Source organism: Augochlora pura, chromosome 10 (assembly GCF_028453695.1).
Source record: "Augochlora pura isolate Apur16 chromosome 10, APUR_v2.2.1, whole genome shotgun sequence".
Taxonomy (NCBI): Eukaryota; Metazoa; Arthropoda; class Insecta; order Hymenoptera; family Halictidae; genus Augochlora; species Augochlora pura.
In genome coordinates this window covers 793,322-816,288 of record NC_135781.1, presented here as the reverse complement: position 1 = coordinate 816,288, position 22,967 = coordinate 793,322, and the positions used below count along the sequence as shown (strand labels likewise).

Here is a 22,967-nt window from a genome sequence, read left to right as displayed (position 1 = left end):
ATTGATAACATTATAAGAGAATATTTGGACTTTATAGTTTTGTCCCGCGAGCCTTTGTTCTCGCCGCGCAGTGCTTCGCGCCGCGTCGCGTTTTTGTTCTTTTGCCGGAGCGACCGAGACGGCTCTGTTGTCTCTACGGCTGATACGAGGCAATTAATAACGATTTTCTCACGATCGGGGGATTCGTCGACTGGCGGCTCGCGGCGACCGTTTCGAATCCGCGACGTCCGAAGAGCCGCGTTTGATTTATAACGCGGCGCTTTCCTCTTCGGCTCTTTGATTTATCGCCGGGACAATTACGTATACCGTCGCGGCACGCTAATGAGTAAACGTGAAAAACGTGAGACATGAAAAATCAATTTTTCATTAATATTCTTATATTTCGACGCTCCGCCGTCGAGCGGCGACACCAGGACACCATTCAAAGTTGTTCCGCCGTGTTTCGTGGTAACTTTAATATTGTATTTTATGAACTGTTATCAGCGTGTTAATTATAAATAGATAATTAACCCTTTACAACCCACGGGTGTTATTATAATATAATTATATACATACAATGTTTGATCTTTAAAATGTTTCTGACGTTTTAAAACTTGTTTACTAAAGTACAAAGAAAATATATTGTGACGCAAATAACTCTAACATGGAGCTACTAAAATAAAACATTTTTCACTTGTTCACGAAACAGGAGCAAATAACTTGCGTGCATTAATTATACTTTACAAGTATTAAATACATATAACGTATATCGTTTGTTTTACCCTCGTACGGTCCTTGAACATAGTTGTACAATAGCTGACGTGACTTTTGTTACAGCACAAAAGCACGGGGAAATCGAAGGCGGTAGCGCGGTATCTAGGAACAGAAAAATGTACAAGGGATTACGTAAATTCTGATGACAGTCTGTGATTGATAAACTTGTGAATTTGACGCATTCGTAACATGACTGCGAATTTTTATGCGAAAGGAAAAACGTTCTTTATCAATTGCAGTGAACAAGAGCCAAATAGTATATTTCTTTCGCAAGAACATTGATGAACAGAAGGTATAGAGCCTCGAAAAAAAGGCAGCGTCAAAATAAGTTGGCCTAATATTTTTAAGCAAAGCTTCTTCTTCTTTTTCATAGCTACACGATGGCGAATATATTTCATTTATAAAAGGACGCGAGGAAATCTGGACGCAGCGAAGCGAATAATTATATCGGATGAAAATGAAATACAAAAGAATTTATCTAGGTCGTCAGATATCTAGCTCGTAATTAACTGGGCAGACCAGAAGGGAAAAAAGACGTTAACTAGCAACGCTATCGAGCCGTTAAATGCAATCGTTCTGCTCGCGGGAATTCAAATTATCCGTGTAAAGCGTCCGTCGCGCTATTTAAAGTAATATAGCGAAAATTAAACCGGAGCGCTCTACGAGCCGGCGACTATAAGTTTCTTATGAATATAAATGAGCGAAAGACGCGATAAATTAGAATTTATCTTACTTTTCTAAACGCTTTTCTACAAATGCGAGCGCTCTTCTGCAACTAATTCCGGTAAATCGCTCAAGCTCTTATCTGCCAATATTGGATGCATTATTCGCGTTAGAATAATTAATACGTAACGATAGAACCATGGATGGAATGTTCGTTTATAGTATGCTGACGCTTGTGTTTCTAATAATCGATAAATAAATAATTAATGGGCAGTTGTCTGGCTATAATGTTATAGATTCATAGTCAAATATTTACACGTCGACATTGCACACGGATTTGTATGCTTGTTTGTACCATTTTTATTTAACGTATCAATGAGATTCGTAAAAAATTATTCTATACGATTGTAAATATTATTTTATAATAATTCTAATTATTTTATAAACGCTATAAGTTTGGGAAAACTTATATATATAATGATTTTCTACGAATGAATAAAAATGTTTCGAGTGCAACACTTTCAGCACCGGCACACCGGGCATTCTAAATCAGACGCTAAAAATAGGAAGGACACGATTTAGTATTCCATTTGATCAATATGACGCGAAATATCCGCAATGTACGAACGGACTGGATGTAATCACGCGACATTTGCTCGGATGATCAATGAAGATAATGTAACTGTTAATTGAAATACGGATACGCTGTTGTGTTCGCGGTGTGCACATAAATTGCAATCGAGAACGGAACAGTACGATGACTATTATACACAACCGCAGGGGACCCTATATGCGCTCGAATGTGCGTGGATTCTTTCTTGCAAACCGAGCTGTCCAAAAACATTGTAATAATACGCTAATTTCGTAGATTTTGCGTCCACGTTTCAAAGAAATACCGCGATACCGTTCGAAAAGCGATAACATCTGGACAGGTAGTCTACCATCAGCACTACTATTCAAGGGGGTACTCTTAATGCCAAGGTCTCGTGCTGGATTTCTTGCTTCCTTTTAGCCGATTAACTTGGGGAAAGCTTTCTACCGACATTCCAGTTACAAAATTGCATCCTGACGCGGCAATGTCCGAACCGAAGATATTCGCAGCAATTTATGAGGAGCGATGCATTCTGTATCTTATCGTATCGTTATCGTCACGGATTATAGTATCTGCAATTTTAAACATTCAATGATTCGTTAATTCTTTGCGCTAGGAAATTCTTTTCGTTCACGGTTGCTTCTTTCCGACTAACAAATTAATAATTTGTTACGCTTGACAGCCTTTACATTAACGTTTGAATATTGGCGATAGAGAAGGGTAGAATTTTATTTGGATTTAATATACTTGAATAATGTAGTGTAAAAATTGTGGTTATAGTAATTGTAAAGGATGTGTGAATTACCATCTAGTAGCGTAGGTCGTTCCTAATAATGCGGCGGGGCGTACGCACGCTTCCGTCCGACACTTGCCGCCATTCGGCGGTGAACCGGCTCCGTGTGCCGCTGACAAATCGGTCGAAATGGAGCCGTAAACTGGCCCGAGCCCTTAGAGACAGTGTTCTTCGTGCCCGGGGCGCAGTTAGTTACCCTTGGTCAAACGGTTAACGACAAGGAGAAACGTCAATTTCCTGGCCAGTGGCCGGGGGCCGCACGAGCGTCTCCCGACTTCCGAGATCGATGCCAATCTGAAAATCCAGCCGGAGATTCACGCGACCGGCAACGCCGGGACAGGGCATAAATCGGGGCGGACGACTTAACAAATGGATCGAGCCGAACCGCGACATTCCGCAAGGACCGTAGGCACCGGAAAATTTATCGCGTACGAACGCTGCGGCATCGTTAATTGCGCTCGTACGACGTTCGTCCTTGCGCCCCCGTTGCTCGCGTTGTGATTGATACGCGCGCCGGTTAACGGGGTGCCATTATAACCCGCCAATACGGAGATCCGGAGATAAGCGCGACAGCGTTGCGGCCGCGCGAAAAAAAATATGCCAACTATTTACCGCAAAAAACGCGTTCGTTCCGCTCTTTTTTGGACCTTTTCATTCGCCGTGCGGTGACCTGGATCCTGCCATCGGCAGGACAAACTTCTTTCTTGTTGCCTCTGTGACAATGTTATTGGGTCGGGGCCCGTTCACTACCGAACTGCTCTCTCGAGTATTTCGCAAAGCTTGGATAATTTGATTAACGCTAAATCTACCGAGGCCTGAAAGCGACGAAGAAAAATTGCCTCGGCAGAATTGCGAGACAGAATTTATTATCCATGGTCTGCGGAATTTTTATAATAGCGCGCTTGTGTTTTTGAGTAAAAAAGTATATTTAATAATTTATTTTTTAGCCGAAGCAACTTTGTCGCTACAATAATTATTCATAATAATTTATCATAAGTTAATTATGAAAATCTCAAATTTAAATTCGAGAGATTAATATTCGCCAAGGGGGTAAAATGGTCCTCGTTTGGAGGAATAATTTCCTCTGATTCTCAGGGAACACGTGTCAGTATGCTCATCCATTGTCTCGTCTCTATTTTCAGGAAAACGCGAAGGCGCGGGAGGAGGCAATAGTGTTGGTAATTGTCCAGCTTCGGCAGCAGGGGGTGTGGCCAGGATCGGCAACGACGCCGCCGGTTACGGTACTGCACCTGGGGGCAGCAATATGACCCCCGAGGATCTCGCTCCCGATGAAGAGTTTGCTCTAGCCATTACACAGAAAGCTCAGGTAGGAATATAGCGCGTTAACTCCCTCGCTCTTGGTACACACGCGCCTCGACCTTTCGATCGTTATCGCTGTACAAACGAGACTAAGAATACGCACGATAAACGCTGGAAGCTTGTCTGTCGAAATTAATGGAAACGTGTTTGTCGCGATAGTAAATTCGGAGTGTGCGAGATAATTGTATTCATCTTAAAGACGAGAAGTAATGCAATTAGATGGCTCTATTAATTATTATGGTTCTCCTGATGGAACTTTTGAGGCACGATAAAAATTGTTCAGCGATCATTACGATGGTTCAATAATTTTATTGAACGTTTTCGTACGCCCTTATTTATTTTATTTTGTTTTATTACAGTTTATCTTATTTTGTTTTATTTTAATTTTATTTTAATTTCATTTTATTTTGTTTCAATTTTATTTTAATTACATTTTATTTTGTTTTATTTTAATTTAATTTAATTTTGTTTCATTTAATTTAAATCTATTTTATTTCAATTTAGGTCATTTTATCTGCTCCATTTATTTATTTCAATTATATTGCACCGTGATTCACTCGGACAAACGAATTTCTGCTTTTATTAGATGGATAAAATCTAAATAAATCAGATAAGAAACAGAAGCAGAAAAGACGAATAAAGAAATATCTGATAAAAAAGCGGAAGTTATTTACGCAGTTCGTTTGAACATAACGTTCGGCACGGCTCGCAAAGAACGACTGGCAACACGCGAGAGAAATCTATAACAATGTTCCGCTCCTTTAAAGAGCCGGTAAAACAATGATTACCCGGATTTCACGCGCTAAATGCGAGTGCAAGAACACAATTACCGTAACGTACTCGCCGGTGAGCCTAGCAACTTAGGAACTAATAACGTTCTGCTATATTAATTATTTACGATATCGCCGGCCCGCTGAATAACTCCGTTCGAATAATTGCCGCGCGCGGCAAACAACTCTCGCGCGGTGCCGCGTTCCCCCGGCAAAAGCCGGATTAAAACGCACTCAAAATAAATCGGCTTTCGTTGCATCTCTCCGCGTTGTGAAACCATCATGCTAATTGCTTCGGGCCGGCACCTTTCTATCGCCGAGCGGAAAGATCACGTTTCTCCGAATGAAACGGCGCGGCACTGACTGTTCTTGATATGAATAAATATACTTCAAATCGCTGGTAAATCTAGCGTTAATTGCCACAATTCTCCCACAATTTCGTGCGACACACGTGCAACGTTCCAGGTGCATCGTTCCGTTCAATCGGCGAACATATTTTCAAGAGCGCGGTGTCCCCACGCGAAACCGCGGGCGCGTTTGACTTTCTAGTCACAGCGCGAGCCGAACCGGCTCGTCGAAAAACTTGGCAGCCGCCTTGGCTTATGTATAACAATACAAACAAATACGGTCCGGGGTTTGTGTTTCCATGCGGAATGCGTCGCTCGTGTTCCCCGGTAACGGTAGGAATTTTTTCGACGGAATTTACGTGATTCGAATCGTGAGCCCCGTGAAGGGCAACGATATGTTCCCCAGGAAGTGTTGTTCGGGTACCGTGGGGTCCCTTTTTTCGACACCGTGTTACGTTCACCGCGCGGAGGAACGTGACGCGCGACGCACGTATAGCTTAGATATTTCTTGATTTTATACAAAATACTTTTTTTGCTGAAAGTTAGGCTCGTGCTTTTTAGAATGAAAATGCTGTTTTACAAATATTTGTCATAGCAATAGACAAAGGTTGTTGTTCTGTCGTTAAATTGATATTGATTAGATCGTGAAAATACAGTTATCGTATATTTGATAAATTATGCTAAATTATATTTTTATATTCATCTCGATATATTCTGTTATTTATTAACAATACTTTCTCACTGCGTTTGTCGTGCAATTTCATTCTATAGCGCGTAGTTTCATTAATAATAATATTATTGATTTATTTCGAATCGAAATCAAATTTAATTATTCTGCTATCGAAGCACAGAGACGAAGTTAAATAAAGACCTATTAAAGTTTAGTCCTATTAAAGAAAGTATTAAATGCTGATTAATATAGCGTGAAAGGAATCATAGTGCAAAGGGTTAATTGCCGTCACCGCAAAGTCGAAGAAACGTATCGCGTGCCTGACAAATGACGGGTTACCGGAAAAATTGCAGTTGAAAATTCTCTTGCATAATACATCGCCTCCACTCGGAAGATATTATCGTTAAACAGCGGATCTTTATGCAAAGGAAAAATCGTGTGCTTAAATCGTGGGCCGTCGTTCTTATGTCTCAAAACGATAACGTGTAATACATGTTTCCAGTACGGGAACGTTCGCTAGGTATAAATCAACGACAGGCACAGTAAGAAAACTAGAAACGACTTCGAGGAGAAGACGAAGTTTTTCGCTCGCTCTGATTTTTGCATAAAGATCCTAATCGCGGGTAACGAACAGCAGCGGCGAAGTGGAATCGTCGAGATATGGCACGGACTCGCTTTTGACGCGTAGCTTTCCTCCGGCGTGCGATTTCATCGCGTCACGCAAAAAAATTGGTACAATCCGAAAGAAAGTGAGCAGAGATCGCGAGGCGTTTTCTAAGCGAATGGAAAACGCCGTCTCCAAATAAAGCGGTCATGCGACGTCGAGTCCGGGCGGGGGGGAAAAAAATCTCCGACGCGTAATGGCTTCGCGCCGTATTTAAGCCGTGGGCCGGCGTGTGGATGCGGAGGAGAAATTATTGTCTACGTGGGAAATGCCGCGGAGGAGCCCCGCTTTCCGGTGCGCGCAGTCGTGGGACCTTCTCTTCAATGATTTTTATCGTTGCATTCCTTCTATACCTTGCTGGTGGAAAAGAAACGACACCGGGTCGCCTATTAAGCGCAAGGATTCCCCGAAGAAGAAAGTCGTTATTCGGTGCCATTGTGATTTCATTTACTCGGCAAAAGTAAATACCGGGGAGAGACTCCGTGTCGCGGGGCCCTCGTCTCCTCGGAATCCCATGAGAAACGCGTCGGTGAGGCGAAGCCGAAGCGAACGGAATCGCGGAGGATTCGTCGCCGAGATCCTCGTTGACATTTGCTATTTACGATTGCATATCTATTTTCTGGAACGATACTGCCAATTGAACTTTCATCCTTTGGCGCTCGACGCCTTTGAAAACAGCCGACTGTCAAAGACTTCGCAATGTCCGTAATTGCATATTTAAATATCTATTTAAATATATGTATATCAATTATCAAAAATTTATGGATCCTAGATAACCCTCGATTTGGGCAAAAGTTGGCCAACTTTGACCGCCGATATCTTCACGAAAAATCCGCTCAGAATGATGAGTCTTTCTTTAAATTAATGTTTGAAGTTTCTACTTTAAAATAATATTCTCTGGATTCTAAGTATAATGTATCCTTGCTACTGTAACGATTTAAATAGGAGGCCATGTTTTTCAGACTGAAAATTGCCAACTTTGACGAAATGCACAGACTTCGAAAAATTTTTTGGGGGGATGCCATTTACGGTAAAATGAAGTCTGATCCTTTCCCTTGAATTTAAAAAAAACGAATCGTGGCTGCGATTTTTTTTCACAAAGTTACAGCACTTTAAAGTAACCCTGAAAATAACCACGTTAATACAAGCTCTGATTTCATGCCAAAATGTATGGTGTTCTTTGAATTGCTGTAACTTTGCGAAAAAAAATCGTAGCCACGATTCCTTTTTTTTAAATTAAAGGGCAAGGATCAGACTTCATTTTACCGTAAATGGCATCCCCCCAAAAAATTTTTCGAAGCCCCTGCATTTAGTCAAACTTGCAATTTTTAATATGCTAAATATAGCGTAGTATAAAAATTGTTACAATGGCGACGGTGCATCAAATTTAAAATTTAGAAATAGTAGTTTAAAGTGGATATTTCAAGCTTTAATTTAGAAGAAGAATCATCGTCCTATGATGATTTTTCACGTAGTTATCGTTGATCAAAGTTGGCCAATTATAAATTTACACACATTAAAAGCCAACAAAAGATTATATCGATACAAATTATATGAAGCAAAAATAATTCTTAATTTCGAAACTATTATAATATTATCAGTTTTATTGCAACCTCTTGAAAGTGATCATTCTTATTCAAAGGCTGAATATAATTTTATTAATAGAACAGTGCTCGCGTCGATTGTTCTGCCACCGTTTCGCTGCGCGTCCCATCGAGTCCAGTCGTAAAATAAAATCTGCAATGCGCATTGCTTTATCGCGCATAGTGTATGGGGGTTAAAAATATAATGATTCGAGTCTGACGATTGTTTACGCTTCGCGGTCTCATTGCTGCAACGCGCGCGCAACATGACGCTGAATGAACAGGGGGGCTATTATCTAACCCCCGGGTACAAGCATTTTCTGTTATTTCGCGAACGGTGAACGTGTATGGTGTCATTGGTCCAAGGCTCTCCGTCTCGAAAAACCGGGCGCTTTCCGATGGAACTCCGGTCCCATAGCATTGAACAACTTTCTAATTAATGAAATGTTACAATCCTGACGGGGCAGGTAACGTTACCATTACGTAAGCGTACGATATGGGACACAGGAGACAACGGGATATTTTCTTTTATAGCCTTGCATTGCATTCGATTCGAAGGACACGCGAGACGAGTGCACCGGAATGCCGGTTTACATGGATTTCTGTCCTCGTGGTGGTCTAATGAATCGGGTCTTTATAGTACATACTACAATAGATATTATTTCAAGTACTTGACAATTTTTTAAAAATTATTATTGCTACTGCTATTTAGATCTAGAGTTTAAATATTGTTATTCTTGTTATCCTGCGAATGAATTTTTCGTGCTTTAATTTAAGTCGTGCTATTAATTATTTCAAGTACTTGACAAAAAATTGTTAGGATCCTTTTAAATAAATATATAAAATCATATTGTCGCTCAATATCTGTCCACTCAAGCTCCTTCCAACACCAACGTAACCTGGCATAACCAGAAATTACAAGGATGAAGTGCAGAAAAGTTCGTGCAGAGCAGGGGTTCCGCAGTGAAACTAACAGCCCAGTTCATTCAATTATAACTTTCTTATCGCACGTGTGCAGGCGTTACTCTTTTCGCAGGCTATTCGTTGATCGAACTGTTACACGTTGCGCACGATTTCGTCGAAAATCCTTCGCGGAAAGTATCACGGCGCGCGCCGACGACCGTTCGTGCGGTATTCACAAAATCCTGGAACCCGGTTCCGATTTGAATCAATCGCGTTTAGTCGTGCCCGCTTAATCTAATCATTCCCGGGGGTTAATGACGTTTTTCATGGCGCCGAGGAAACTCGTTAGGCATTCAGGCACGCGATATTGCGTGTGCCGCGCGCGCAGGGGATCATGCCCTATATACTAACCACGAAGGAATAATGATTTTAATTTTGCACGACTTTCCCTTTATTTCATTCGCCTCGAAGGTATAAATATAGCCCCGTGTGAGTACACGGTGGTCAACCTCTCGCTAAAGCGAACACAGAGAGAGAATCTCCAACGCAAATACATATAATAAACACAATACTACAAAAAAAAAAGTACACCGATTAACGCTCGCTGTTCTCGCCGTCCTGTTCCTCTATGTCGCTCGCTTTACACGGAGTTTGATTTTGTCCGTTGTCGCTGAGGAGCGCGTAAATAAAACACGTCCTTCGAAAACGTTCGCACACGCACGCGGCAAATTCCTACACAACTGAATGCACCGGAACGTTTATTCCAGAACGAGCTATTCTCCCGATTTGAGTCGTCTGTATTTTTGCCAAACGAAAAGTCTATTCTTTTCAATGAAACAAATCGTCGTATACATAATCTTTCCCCGAATAAAGGCGTTAGAGATATAACAGATGTCGCGGCATAAGTGTTGCGGGCCAACACTTTCTCGGGGTCCCTTCCGCGGCCGGCATAAAATTTCAGCGTCGTAAACGTTCGTATAAAGTTTAATGGAATACCGCCGGTCGTTCAACACCGGACGGGAAGCCCTAATAAACTAAACAAGTTTCTATTTGCCAGCGATTTTTGCGAAAAAGAATTATCCGGCGTGTAATTATAATCGAGACCGGATGGAAGGGCCCCGATAAACCGAACGACGTATATTTACGTCCACTTGGTGCAGCTTAATTTAAGAACGTTCGTGGCTTCCTACCGCAAACAAGCCGGGCAAATAAGTAGAGAAACAAGCCGCGACGAGACTTTGACGATGGCTGTGTTCGAACGAAATCGTTTTATGGGATATTAACCGAGAATGATTGTACGCGCGCAATTCTTCATTGTCCGGTTAATTTGCAATAAATAGAGTGCGAATCTTTACGCGCGGCAGACATTTCTGCACCAGTTGCAAAAACGAGCCACTCGGCTTCCTTAGTTTAATCATTTTAATAAGTCGAGAGTACCGCATTGATACTCTTTTAATTTCCTCCACGATTCTTTTAATTTCTTTCTCGCTTCGATCGACGTTCCGGTCACTGTTCTATTAGATCTCTTTTTAAGTGCCAGTTAATCGGTATACGTTGATCACGAATTTAATGAAATTAGTTTTGCATCAAATTGCATCAGATCCAGTTATTTCCTTAACATTGAACCTACCACTGCCGTCAATTATTACTATTATTGAATTCGCAATACTATTACTAATTATTTTTATTTATAAATTCGAGCTCAACTCGAAATAAATTCGAGATAAATTCAAAAGTACATTTTCACGAAAGACTACAATTTTTTCGACAATTTTCTTACGAATTTAACCTCGAATTGCCACAGAGCAAGGACGCCTAGTATTTTTTCCATTTTTAAAATTTATACGCGTTCAGGAGAATTTCCATTCTGCCTCCTACCCTAACTAATACGTTCGTTACGGCAGACAGTAAACGCCGGAAACGTGATATAGATTAATTATAGGCCGAGACGATGAGAATATTGTTACGTTTGCCCGCAGAGGGAAGCAGAAGCTATTCGCGGTGCGTTGTATCTGAGTGCAACGCTAGCGATCGCATGGATAATTGGTGCGGCGGGTCTGTCATTGGCGTGGCTGGTCTTGGTCCTGGCACTGGCGGGGACGATATTTAAAACGAGGGTGTCCAGATTGCTCCAATCGACGATCCAACAGGAACTGGGAAGACTTCGTCGCAGAAGGGCACTCTACAAGGACGAGACCGCCGAGTGGCTCAGCTTGCTTCTCAACAAATGGTAAATACTCGTTTCTCGTTACGTTATGCCTTAGAATTATTATAAAAAAATATTTCTAATAAATACTAGTTTGTATAAAATAGCGAATATAGTTTGGTCCATTCGAATTTTGTATCTGTTGCGGTGCGTTGCAGCATCGGCTATAAGATTAACCCCTTGCGCTATAATAATTTAATTCTGCTGTCATAAAAATCTAGAAACAAAAGTACATCAAAATATAGTAAAGTATAATATAGTAAAAGACAATAAAAGAAACGAAAATTGTCTGGTCCTATTAAGGACAGTGTTAAGGACAAATATGGGCTAATCAACGCAGCGTAGAAGGAGTCGTAGTGCAAAGGGTTAATCGGTGGCTAAGAGAACTCTGACGAGCAAACGATAGTGTTTTTCGACGTAAAGCGACCAACTAGATTTTACCATTACCACTACTGCGGTGAAGTAATTCCTTCGTGTAAACTAAACGGTGTTTACCCTTGTTACGTGTTGTTGACATAATTTTTAAAATAGAACCCGACCGTACGCACGCGTACGCAGAATCGGCGAGCGTGGTCGACGCTAAACGCGACCTGCGCAACAATACTTTATTTACGATGAGACTTAGAGTTCAAAGAAAAAAGCAGTCTCGAGCTTCAGATTTTAAATAATTTGATTTTCGAAAATAATTAAATATTAGCGTAAACAATGATTGACCGTTTAAGCACGTGTGTTGGACAATTAATGAAAAAGAATTGTTTAGCGTTAAAATCGATTGATAAAAATGGCTGCTGTTATAAAAGACTTAAGAGATAATATAAAAATTTAGAATTTGTATAAAACGCAAAAAGAATTGCAGAAATTGTTAATTATTAGTAGGTAATTAAAATTAGAATTATCGATTGGTTATAGCACAGTGCTTGACAGGTTAGGTGGCGGTGATTGACCTTTCTATTAGGACAAAAACATTACGTAAAGATTTATAAACTGTGACAAAGCGTCGCTGCAATTTCGACGATCGTAGAATAAAAGATCTGAAACTGGTTGATTCAGCGTGTTAAATAAAACGATACCGGGCAAAGAGGAGGGATACGATAATGGACAAAGACAATGAAGATTGAGCTATCGTTGACACAAGGTAGCCCGATTCGAATAAAAGCAATAATCGAATCTCTCCGCGAGAAGCTCTCAAAACCGTGCAATTCGACGGAAGACGTTCCAATCTTCGCCGACGCTTCAGCCTCGCTGTCGATCTTCATCTCGATCGTCTTCGATCTTTTGTGAACGGTTGGCTCGTGTCCTGTCCAGTGACAATAACGACGCACGTCCTAACCTGACATAACCTGACAATAACGACGTACGTGGTCAGAACGACGTCTCCTTGGGGCAGCGTCGCGTGATTGTTAACGCCGCGAAAGGTTCCCATAGGTGAATGAACGTTGTTTCGCGAACGAATATGCTATGTAGGCATTTGTAAACATTCCACATTCCTCGTGCGTATAACCGTCGCCTTTCACATTTCGTTGATACTCCGCGAGCGAGCGCGCGCGTGCATGCGCCGCCTGAAATGATCCTTGCCGCTCGTGGCTGAACGGCTCGCCGCGGTCCAAACTGTTTAATTATTAGCTGTGCCGGATTGAATTTATGGGGAACGTGTTCCCAAAAATAGCGTCGGATCGGCCGGGATCGAATACTATTTTTAGTAGACCGGTCTACTGTTTCAAAACACTTCGCGTTATTTTGATAAACCGCGGATTCCGCGCGAATATGACAAACGCGAGAACAATGGAAGAATTATGAAAATTAATTTTGAATTATTTCATTATACTAATTTGCATTATTTTGAATTTATTGAAAATGGTTATAGAACGAAATAAATATCAACGCGCGTCCTGCGTTGTGCAATTGATGCCTTTTTATTTTGCATAAAGATCCACGGTCTAATTATTATATATATTTCCGTAAATCTGCGCGTTAATTTATTTGCGAATATTTTATAAAAGGTAGAATAAATTAGAAATTGTTATCGCCCACTGGGAGACTTGGAATTATGCAAATTAAAATAGTTAATCTATGGGATTCTGACGTATAAAAATCTGCTGTACAGTAATTATATTCTGTGCGTATAATTATTAATATCCGTAATCACCGGTATTTATACATTTACGAGAGGACGCTTCTTAACAATTTCACGCGGCTTCCGTGTTTCAATTTACTTTTCCTCCGACAGGTGGCTGGCCGTAACGTAAACGATCGACGGTTTCACTGGTTGCGTTCCCGTTGCACCGTTGATTATTCCAAACAGGCCGGTTAATAAAGTCTTGATAAATTAGCTCGGCCAATGTCGTCCTTATCTTGGCGAGCTATCCGCGGTTTTCCGATTTCGAGTTTCGTTTCGCGTGACGATCGGATCTTCGAGCGCCCCGGAAATGGGAAGCGCGAGATTTCTAAGCCGATTAAAGCTATGATACGCTCGATCTGCATCGCGTCCGACTACGAAACGCCGCGGATGAGTCGCGTTTATCTCGTCGGAAGCGTTTCCCAGACTTTCTTCCACGGTTTCGCTAGACCGCGGATCTTTACGCGAAACTAACAATTTCCTTGATGAATTGCAAAAAAAAATAGAAATTGAATAAAAACGCAGTCTATTTATTGAAGTTATTTATAAACGGGAGTGTCGCGGTTCACGGGGATTGACGGTGACGAAACGGCGATAGTTTTGAAGCCGTCTATACCAATTCTTCCCGGCTGTCCCGTGCAACATGATCGGGTGAAACGTATCCAATTCCTAAGATCGTTTCTCTTTTGTCGAGACCGCATAGCCAGTTTGGATAACATAGAATTCCATTGAAAACAGCACCACGCTTATTCGGACAGTTGACGGACTCGTCTGAGCGTTCCTGAACATCCAGCTTGACTTTTATAACCTGACTTTTCCCATCAATAAGTCTCATTGTGGTGTCACAAAGTCTTAACAATCGACGATATATTTTATTTAAGGTGTACGTAATATTTTCACCATAAACTCTAACTCTAAAACATAAGACATAGGAGAAAAGAAACTAAAATATAAAGTTGAAGAATCCGGCATAACATATATAACTGATAATATAAATAAAAGAATAATAAAATAATAAATTTAAAGAAATAAAAATGTAATACAGACAATAGGTATTTTTTTCTATTATACTTTCTGATTTTAATCAGCACCGACAGGGTTAATCTTTGCGATAAGATCGAGTAACGAAAATTGGAGTTCACGCTTAGATCCGCATTCCGATCATTATAGAATACCGTTTCAAATTGTTTAGAATTTGATATCCCTTCACCTTTGCCGTCGAGCCGCTCGAACGATAATAGGCTACGTCGAAACATTGTTGGTAATAGCTGTTAGAAACGATTTGCTTTATTAAACGCGATAATCGAGAAATCGTATCGTCGGCATCGGTAAATACGATACCGTGTACAGGAAGAAACCACCCGCAACGATTATTACGCGCATAACGCGCGGCTGTTATAACCCTCAACAGTTTGCACAAGCTAACCACGTTTTAACGATAATGACACGAATTCATTACTGGACTGCGGCGAAAGGAGTATAAACCGGACAGCTATATCCACGCTTTTCAGTGCCGCAGTGTCTCGGGTTGCCAACGTGTATGTGCCGCTACAGGACGCGTCAAAACTATGCGATGCTCGAAGCGTTACTTTGTCCCAAATGTTTCCACCTGTGGAAACGAGATACGAAGAGTTTTACGAGCAAGAAAATTATTTAAAAGCAGGGAAACGTTGACGAAACAATTATTGTCTAATAAATGAAAAACACGTTAAGAATACAACGATAAATAAACTTTTTTCTAATAAATATAATGTATAGCGAATTAAAGCAATTTTTGGCTCCCGATATACTTTTAATTATTTTATTATTTTCTATATATTTCGATGCGTTTTTCTCCGACTGTTTGACAAGTTGAAATTATTTAACTAAACATTTTTGTTCGTCATGTACCTCTGTTAAGGTTATCAGGTAAAATCGATTTTTTAATCCGGGGACTAAGTAACCCTTTTAATTCCCTAATAGCTTACGAATCGTCCATTACAGGCTAAAAGTAGAAGGCAGTTCGCCATCAATATTAATTTTCATCTTATCGCTAAAATTACAGCTATCTCTATTACATGCCGGGAACTCCTAAATTAAGCAGAACACTCGTGGGACGAGATTCCACTCGTTTAATAAAATTTTCGATAAGATCGCCGGAAAGTCCTTCAATAATTCTCTAGTGTAATGTAATATTGTAATCTTGTAATGCTATACAGTAATATAATTTAGTCCAAATGAAAACAAGAAAATAAAGTGAAGAAAAATAAAATATAAAGTTAAATAGAAATAAAAATAGACATAGAAATAGAATAAAATACATTATATTCAAATAAAATGCAGAACAATGTTTTAATATTTTTTTCATTGTTCAGGTGGAGGTTCAGCGCTGCAGGGATATTTTCCTTAGCGAAGGAGAGACTGGAACCATTGTTGAACGAGGCTAAACCCGGAATACTAGGTAAACGAAGTTCCAATAATTTCCATAATTTTCATGTTTCGATAAGAGAATCTAGCGAGTCGATTTCGGTGACCGTTCTAGGGCCGCTGGAGCTTAGAGAGCTGACTCTCGGCGAACAAACCCCGTACGTGACGCGTGTACGAACATTAGATTACACCAACGACGACGACAATCTCGATGGTCAAACCGGACAAACGAAATTGTCCATCGAGGCCGACGTGCGGCTCGATTGCGAACAATTTCGCATGCTGATAACAACGAGATTATTCGGCAAAGGGTTAGTACCCTAATTCAATCGAACAGACACGGTCCTGACGAATTTGTTGAATCTCTTAGAATGTCACGGTTCGCGCTGTTACATTTCGCATTTTACAACAATGTTCAATAAACAAAAATTTAATATAAAGTGACGAGTAACAATTAACCGAGTCGTTGCTTTAGTTAACTTTGTTGCAAATAGATAATTTAATTGTTTCTTCAATAATTTAATTGTCTTTGTAAATTGTAATTTTAAATTTAATCTTGTTATATGAAATACTTTAAATTAACGAAATATTCGAGGTTGTTGAAGCGACGGTCAAACGTGCTAAATAACAACAAATGAAGCGATCTTCTTCGTTTCTTGGGAAAAATAATTTTAGTTGCTTGAAATGTGCTCACCCGTGGAAGGGTTAATGCTGGCAAATCTCGATTGTAAGATAAAAAACGTTCGATTGAAGGGTCGGCATGGACGTTGACTTGGCTGTGGAGAAGCTATCTCTCTCGGGAACGATTCTCGCCACCCTGACCCTTAACTCCATGGCACCATTTCCTCACGCAACCTCTTTAAGCGTGAGCTTCGTGGAGAAACCGGACGTTTGGTTCAGCGTGAGAATCCTGCGAGCCGTACAAATGATGGAAATGCCTTTAATTAAGACCTGGATCCACGCGGTGGTCACGGACGCTTTGGCCAGCTGGATCGTTGATCCGGGTCATCTGGAGATGAATCTAAGAGCGCAAGAACGGCCGGGACCCAGATTGGATTTTATGGCGAATTCCATACCACAGGGAGTGCTCACCGTTTTCTTGTCCCAAAACAGCACCTCGGGTAAAAAAATCTCTCCTTAATAACTCTCCTTAATAAGCGTACACTATACTGCAACATTTTTAATTGCATTACTTTATAATTAGCAAAACGATAAGAGCATTTGCCATTTTTTACCCATATTTATTTGTCATAGTTAAAACATTCTAAAATCGATCAACGACAAGTATAACTAGCCTGATCGAAAATTCATTATGTCCAAGTCTGTAACAATTGTCCATTATCTATTCATAGTTCCAATCGGCGACGAATCGACGTGGCTCGTGGTAACGCTAGGAGATCAAAGGCGTGTGACGACTCCCTTAAATTCCACATGGAACGAGGACGTCTCGTTCCTGGTGGGTGCCTTGGATAACGAGAAAGTTTCCATCAAATTAAAAGCAAAACGACTCGTCAGCACGATCACACTGGCACAATTCGAATTGGCGCTTGGCGTCTATAACTGGGACAACTCGCAGGTGTAAGTAGCGGAAGTATAAAAATTCCATACGCGTGTACGATTTTCCGTTTCGTCGTTTCATAATAATCGCTCCAATACTTTTCGTTCAGTTATCATTTGGTTGGTCAATTGACTCGTTAAAATACTAGTTGATCGAGACAAAGGATTACTAATAAAATATATTAATAAAATAGATTATTAATAATAAAATAGATCACTGGTAATAGATTACTAGAAAAGTGCATTTACTTGTAATGTATTTAAAAAAACGAAAATTGAAAGAATTGTATCAATGTAATTGCTTCTATTTGAACAGAATCGAGACAGTGTTACAACAGAAGAAACCATCCCGTAACAGTGCAAACATTCCAAACATCAATGCTCGATTAGAGTACACCACCCTCCCGAAATTGGATCCGGATCTACCGCAGCCAGAATTAACAGAGGACAATACACACCTATCAGGTACTTTACGATCTCGTCCAATTTCATCCCTTTTATCTTATTTCAATTATAATAAAAATGAAAAGACAACTAGTCGATCCAAGTCGTATTTTAAGAAAAAGATAGTTAAGGGACCGTTGTCAGGTATATCTGGTATTTTCAGTGTCACGAAAATATTCCAATCGAGCTCAAAAATCAGGTAAAAACATCAAATACATGTTGTATCGATGACGATGGATGTTGCTTTCGAGCATGATTGTCGAACAGTCTCGTTTTCCTGTTAGAGCACAGCGCTGGCATTGCTTCACTTTCGTATAAGTTAACGTTATCCAATCGAATCCATGGAATTACTAAATCGCGTTTAAAAATTTCCAGGAGTGCTCGTGGTGTACATCCATTCCGCAGAAAATCTCAACAGCGACAGCTCTCAATGCAATCCTTATTGCATGTTGTTCAACAACCGGAAGAAGGTACGATTTTCAAATTTTTACGAAGCTCCTCGTTGCTGATTGCGAATAGATAAACTAATTGTTGTCTGTTCTCGTTAAATCTTCAGGTGAAGACAACGCATTACATCCGTGGCACTAATTCGCCGTGCTGGGAGTCCAGGGCCCAATTTCTTGTGCAAGATTACACTCAAGTCTCGTTGAGTTTCGTGGTATACTCTTGGAACATATCAAAGTCGACTGACAGCGACATGCTTGGACTTGCTATACTGTCCTTGTCCCAGGTAAAATCAAAGAATCCAGAATCTTCTATTTCAATTGGTTTTCTTCACTGTCCTTTTTCAACTTCCATGTGCCATTTACTTTTCTTGATAAACGTATGATAATGTTTCCATCACAGGAAAGTACCTGGATAATAAAGAAAGAACTGTCTCTCAGCGGTTCGAATAATATGTCGACGATGACGGTATCGGTAATGTTCTATCCGGTGAAAAGCGTGCAGCAAGTAGTGACAAGTCGAAGAAGCAGCTTAGCTCTTCCGGTATCGGACGACGAGCCGAAAACGAAAAGGAATAGCTTGCCGTGGATGCAACAGGCAGTTAGTGATATATCAGCAGTTGATACCAATGATCATTTATTCACTCGACCTTAATAAGGTTTTATTTCCGTCCTATCGTGGTTCATACGGATCTAATTATTTTGTAGAAGCTACTATTGACTCACAAGGACATAGATCCGGCCTCGTCGGACGTGTCGAGTCTACTTTCCACCGGAAGCGGATTGATGGAAGTAACGCTGATACGCGCGAAGGATCTTGTGGCAAAGGACTTGAACGGCTTCAGCGATCCTTTTTGCGAACTAAAGCTGAACAACGAAACGAAATACAAGAGCAGCATCAAGAAGAAAACCCTGAATCCCTGCTGGGATGAAAGTTCTATCATGGGTTTGCCGAGAATAGGCGAGACCTTGGATGTCGTAAGATCTCGTTCTACAATTAATTCTACTAAGATGACATTTCGTTGCGTAAATGAAATCATAGCTAAATCATTTGTCTGTGTACAGGTGTTATGGGATCATGATACTTTTGGAATGAAAGATTATCTTGGAAAAGTATCATTGACTCTCGAGGACATCAGGAAATTGTCAAGCAGCGATCAGTCCCATTGGTTCACGTTAAGAGGAACCAAAACGGGATCTGTAGAGTTGAGAATCAAGGTCTTGTCCGAGGAATGCGAGGTACTGAAATCTTAATAATATGGAGAACGTTGTAATCGTTTCTATTGTATTAAATATGCTTCATTCTTTCTAGACTCAAAGTACATACGCAGCCAGCAATATCAGCGAGAATTCGACGCAACTGAATATTGAAACTTCAGAGTCAGTTTCGAATATCATCAGAAGACCGTCGATGGAGAAATCAAAGATGAGATTGCATTTGGACGTTGTACCGCCACCACCGCCACCGCGTACAGTAACTTTGATAAAGCCAACCATTTCTAATCAATCTGGTAAATTGACTTCTGGATAATTCACTGATTTGTTAAATTAAATATTAGTCTTCATGTTTCGCGATCATTTACTAATATCCGAATTGCCTGAACTAGACAAGGCTAGTGTCGGCAGCAAAGATTCTAACGAGATGAATGGCACGCAAAACTCATGGATACCTAGAGTCATCACGGAGAGAGTAACGGATGTGGTTGATAACAACGATTCGACGAAGTCAAGGGAAGAACGACGATCTTCTTACAATAGTTTGACTCCGAGCCCTGAACAAAACTTTGGAAAGAAATTACCGCAATATAACAGCTTCCGTGTTATGAAACAAAAGGTAAACTCATGTCTGAACACTGGAGTTAAAAATTCTGCCACAAATATTCGGTAATGACAAAGATATAAATAATCTTAGGTAAAGAGAGGACTGAAGCTTCGTAGATTTCGTTCAGAAGTCAATATTGAAGAGAAAAATGAGGCAAAAGGTATAACATTAAGTTTGGAGCCCAGAGGAGGGGGAGAAGCTGACGCCACCGAGCTTTTACAAGAATCTGGCTTGGCACATGCAGTATCGCAACCAGATATGCTTGGCAGAATAAGACAGCCTAGTCCACGTTTAAGACTCAGACCAAATGGTTAGCAAATTACATTAATAGATGTTGGAAATGTTTTCATTTATATTTCAATGAAATATGAGAGGTATAATAATATGATTAATTTTTACTACACTAGAATTGAAAGTTGTCAATGGTACCAGGGAAAAATATTCAGGGGTAGAAGGTAAAGTTCTTCAGGCTCAGGGTCTTCATGTTGCACATATCGCTCAACTATACTGTAGAATTAAACTTCAAACGTGAGTATATGATACATTTAGTTTATAATTACATAGATTATGCTGTTAAAAATAATGTTTAACGTTCACTAGATGTACCAGCCCTGACAAGATTACATCCTCAACAAACAGTGGCAAAACTTTGGCTAAATCTCGGCTATTACCGGCTATGCCCAACCCTCAGTTCAGTATAGATTTTCATATCGAAAGTGACAATATTCCAAGACAATCTTTATTAATATTTGAAATTCGAAGTGCTAGCAAAGAACTACTAGCCAGTCGTCGGATCACTCTTCATGAATTATTAGGTACACGAAAATCCATCATTTTTCATTTGATATTAGAACGAAATAAACTACTTTATCTACTTGTTTCATGTATTTTAACTTTTAGGAGTGTCAGCTGCGACTGGTGAAATTCAGACATGGCTGGCATTAAATAATGGAGCATCATTGGAGGTACAAATTGCTCATGGAAGAGAATTGAAAACTAAGTCTACAAAAAAATTGTTTCGATCTTGGTCAGTACACAGAATAGGAAAAATTTGAAACACTTCAAAATTGTATATTTTTTTATCATCATTCATATACTTCGATTCACCAAACACAACATTGTACAAATTAAATATTCTTTCTCCGAAAAAAATGGGTTGTAACAATTGACATTTTTTTGTACTCATATCATAATTCAAATGTTCTATTTACATGTAAATATATACATATATATAAATATATATATTATATATATAAAAATATATTTAATTAAAGTGAATAAAGTACTTCATGTTAATTCACAAGAAATGATTGTAATATTCATGTTTTGTAAGATAAAGACAAATTGATTTATTCTTAATTGTAACGTGATTTATTGACGAAGTTCGAGAACGAATACTATCCTTCTGTCGTCCATTAAAATCAAATTGGTATTAAAAATGACGTTTCCAGTTTGTTGTCTTATCTAAATGATTACAGATTTCATTTTAAAGAATTTATTTATATATTAATTTGTATTTTACAATATATAATCTATCATGATTTTCATTGCCTTAATCAACGTACACTTTACTCCAAATAAATATGTTATATTAATGAAATTAATGCCATCAACACTTCCACGTCCGCATGTTTCATGCAAGTATGCGTAAATCTGTTTATTCCTTTCTTTTTTATTGAGTGAATTGAGCTGTAAACCTAAAACATTCTATAAGCCCATAAGGCACGTTACAATCCATTTATCTGTGCAGGGGTTGAGAAAAATATGAACACGTACAAAAATATAAAAATCTCAAAGTAGCAGCAATGAAAATGCATATGACACCATTACAATGTGCCTGGCAATTGTCTATCGGTTTACACGCAGTACCATCATGGTGTCACAAGACGAGAAAGTGTTAATAATATATTATTAAATAACAAGAGTTTTTAAAAACTTCTTTTAAGAATCAACAGTGTGCAAAAATAATTGCTATCACAATTCATATCGAACTCATTTACTTATAATATTGGTAACATTTTCTCAATAACTGCATCCTCTGTGGCCATATAATAACATTCACTTCTTATTAATATAATAGCAATATAAATGGTTCAAATACCATAGAAAATGTTGTGTAAAACTGTACATATACAATTTAAATATTTTTTAAAAACATTTAAATGTCACAAAATGGAAACTTACAGCTCTGTTTTACTGTTTTTATAGTAAACGACACCTAATACTTATTACGAATTATACAACTTCTCCTCGAATAATCATTATAGGTTGCATAAAATGAATTTACAGACCATATGATTTTTGGAGTTCTCAACTCGGTGTTCCTTAATTCATTTGCCACTGGAACAAAAATAAATTTTCCTACATTATGTTGCAATAAAACCATTATACGAACTAACGACGTCGTCATTGTAACTTACGATACAAGGACATTATAATCAATTTTATACAACTTACCTTTAGTACTGGTTGCGAATTATGGCCAGCCAATTCTTCTTCACGTCTCTCACGTTCTTGATCTAACCTTTGTTGACGTTTAACAGCTTCCATATTTTTAATACCACGACTTTGTTGTTCAGCAATTCTTCTCTCCGCTGCTTCTTTTTGTTGCATTCGTCTGGTTTCCTAAGTCAGCGACTGATTGTTATTATCTATTACTGTACGTTTATACGGATAATCGGAAAATAACGAACTTACCAAATCCGGTGTTAATGTGTCGCATGAATTTGATTGATTACACCAACCCATGCAGAGGTTTCCCATGGCGAGTAAAAAAACTTCTAACGCGACTAGTAACGTAAACTATTCGTATTATGAGAATCCGTTCGGTATAAACGTATATGCGTATTAGGAACTGTCAAACTCTAACCAGTCCGTGACAGTTTCCAATCAATAACACAGACGTTACAACTAAC

General features: G+C 39.4%; 2 protein-coding genes across 4 annotated transcripts in view; one reads left to right on the top strand and one right to left on the bottom strand.

Annotated features, from left to right (window-relative positions):
• LOC144475768 (uncharacterized) overlaps positions 1 to 21,460 on the top strand; it is a 27,869-nt gene extending 6,409 nt beyond the window's left edge. For 2 of the 3 annotated variants that reach the window (XM_078192017.1, XM_078192015.1), the window contains exons 2-20: positions 3,944 to 4,128; positions 11,038 to 11,288; positions 15,735 to 15,820; positions 15,902 to 16,097; positions 16,540 to 16,907; positions 17,139 to 17,364; positions 17,660 to 17,808; positions 17,951 to 17,986; positions 18,163 to 18,257; positions 18,344 to 18,517; positions 18,634 to 18,831; positions 18,939 to 19,208; positions 19,296 to 19,469; positions 19,543 to 19,741; positions 19,838 to 20,064; positions 20,143 to 20,362; positions 20,460 to 20,580; positions 20,653 to 20,867; positions 20,953 to 21,460. In XM_078192017.1, coding sequence (XP_078048143.1) covers positions 4,066 to 4,128; positions 11,038 to 11,288; positions 15,735 to 15,820; positions 15,902 to 16,097; positions 16,540 to 16,907; positions 17,139 to 17,364; positions 17,660 to 17,808; positions 17,951 to 17,986; positions 18,163 to 18,257; positions 18,344 to 18,517; positions 18,634 to 18,831; positions 18,939 to 19,208; positions 19,296 to 19,469; positions 19,543 to 19,741; positions 19,838 to 20,064; positions 20,143 to 20,362; positions 20,460 to 20,580; positions 20,653 to 20,867; positions 20,953 to 21,107 — 3,423 coding nt within the window. In that variant the 5' untranslated portion in view covers positions 3,944 to 4,065 and the 3' untranslated portion in view covers positions 21,108 to 21,460. The remainder of the gene's footprint in view (positions 1 to 3,943; positions 4,129 to 11,037; positions 11,289 to 15,734; positions 15,821 to 15,901; positions 16,098 to 16,539; positions 16,908 to 17,138; positions 17,365 to 17,659; positions 17,809 to 17,950; positions 17,987 to 18,162; positions 18,258 to 18,343; positions 18,518 to 18,633; positions 18,832 to 18,938; positions 19,209 to 19,295; positions 19,470 to 19,542; positions 19,742 to 19,837; positions 20,065 to 20,142; positions 20,363 to 20,459; positions 20,581 to 20,652; positions 20,868 to 20,952) is intronic. The other variant, XM_078192016.1, reaches the window with a different exon arrangement.
• Svip (small VCP interacting protein) lies at positions 21,378 to 22,967 on the bottom strand. Its single transcript, XM_078192018.1, has 3 exons — positions 22,750 to 22,967; positions 22,510 to 22,677; positions 21,378 to 22,392 (listed from the first exon to the last, which is right to left on the bottom strand). The coding sequence occupies exons 1-3, from the start codon at positions 22,813 to 22,815 to the stop codon at positions 22,378 to 22,380; spliced, it is 249 nt and encodes an 82-aa protein (XP_078048144.1). The 5' UTR covers positions 22,816 to 22,967; the 3' UTR covers positions 21,378 to 22,377.

Bases quoted from the DNA above. Each gene is read 5' to 3' on its own strand.
- Svip (XM_078192018.1), bottom strand. From the start codon at position 22,815: ATGGGAAACCTCTGCATGGGTTGGTGTAATCAATCAAATTCATGCGAC. The intron at 22,678-22,749 runs GTAAGTTCGTTA...TCGCTGACTTAG, and splicing joins ACACATTAACACCGGATTTG to GAAACCAGACGAATGCAACA.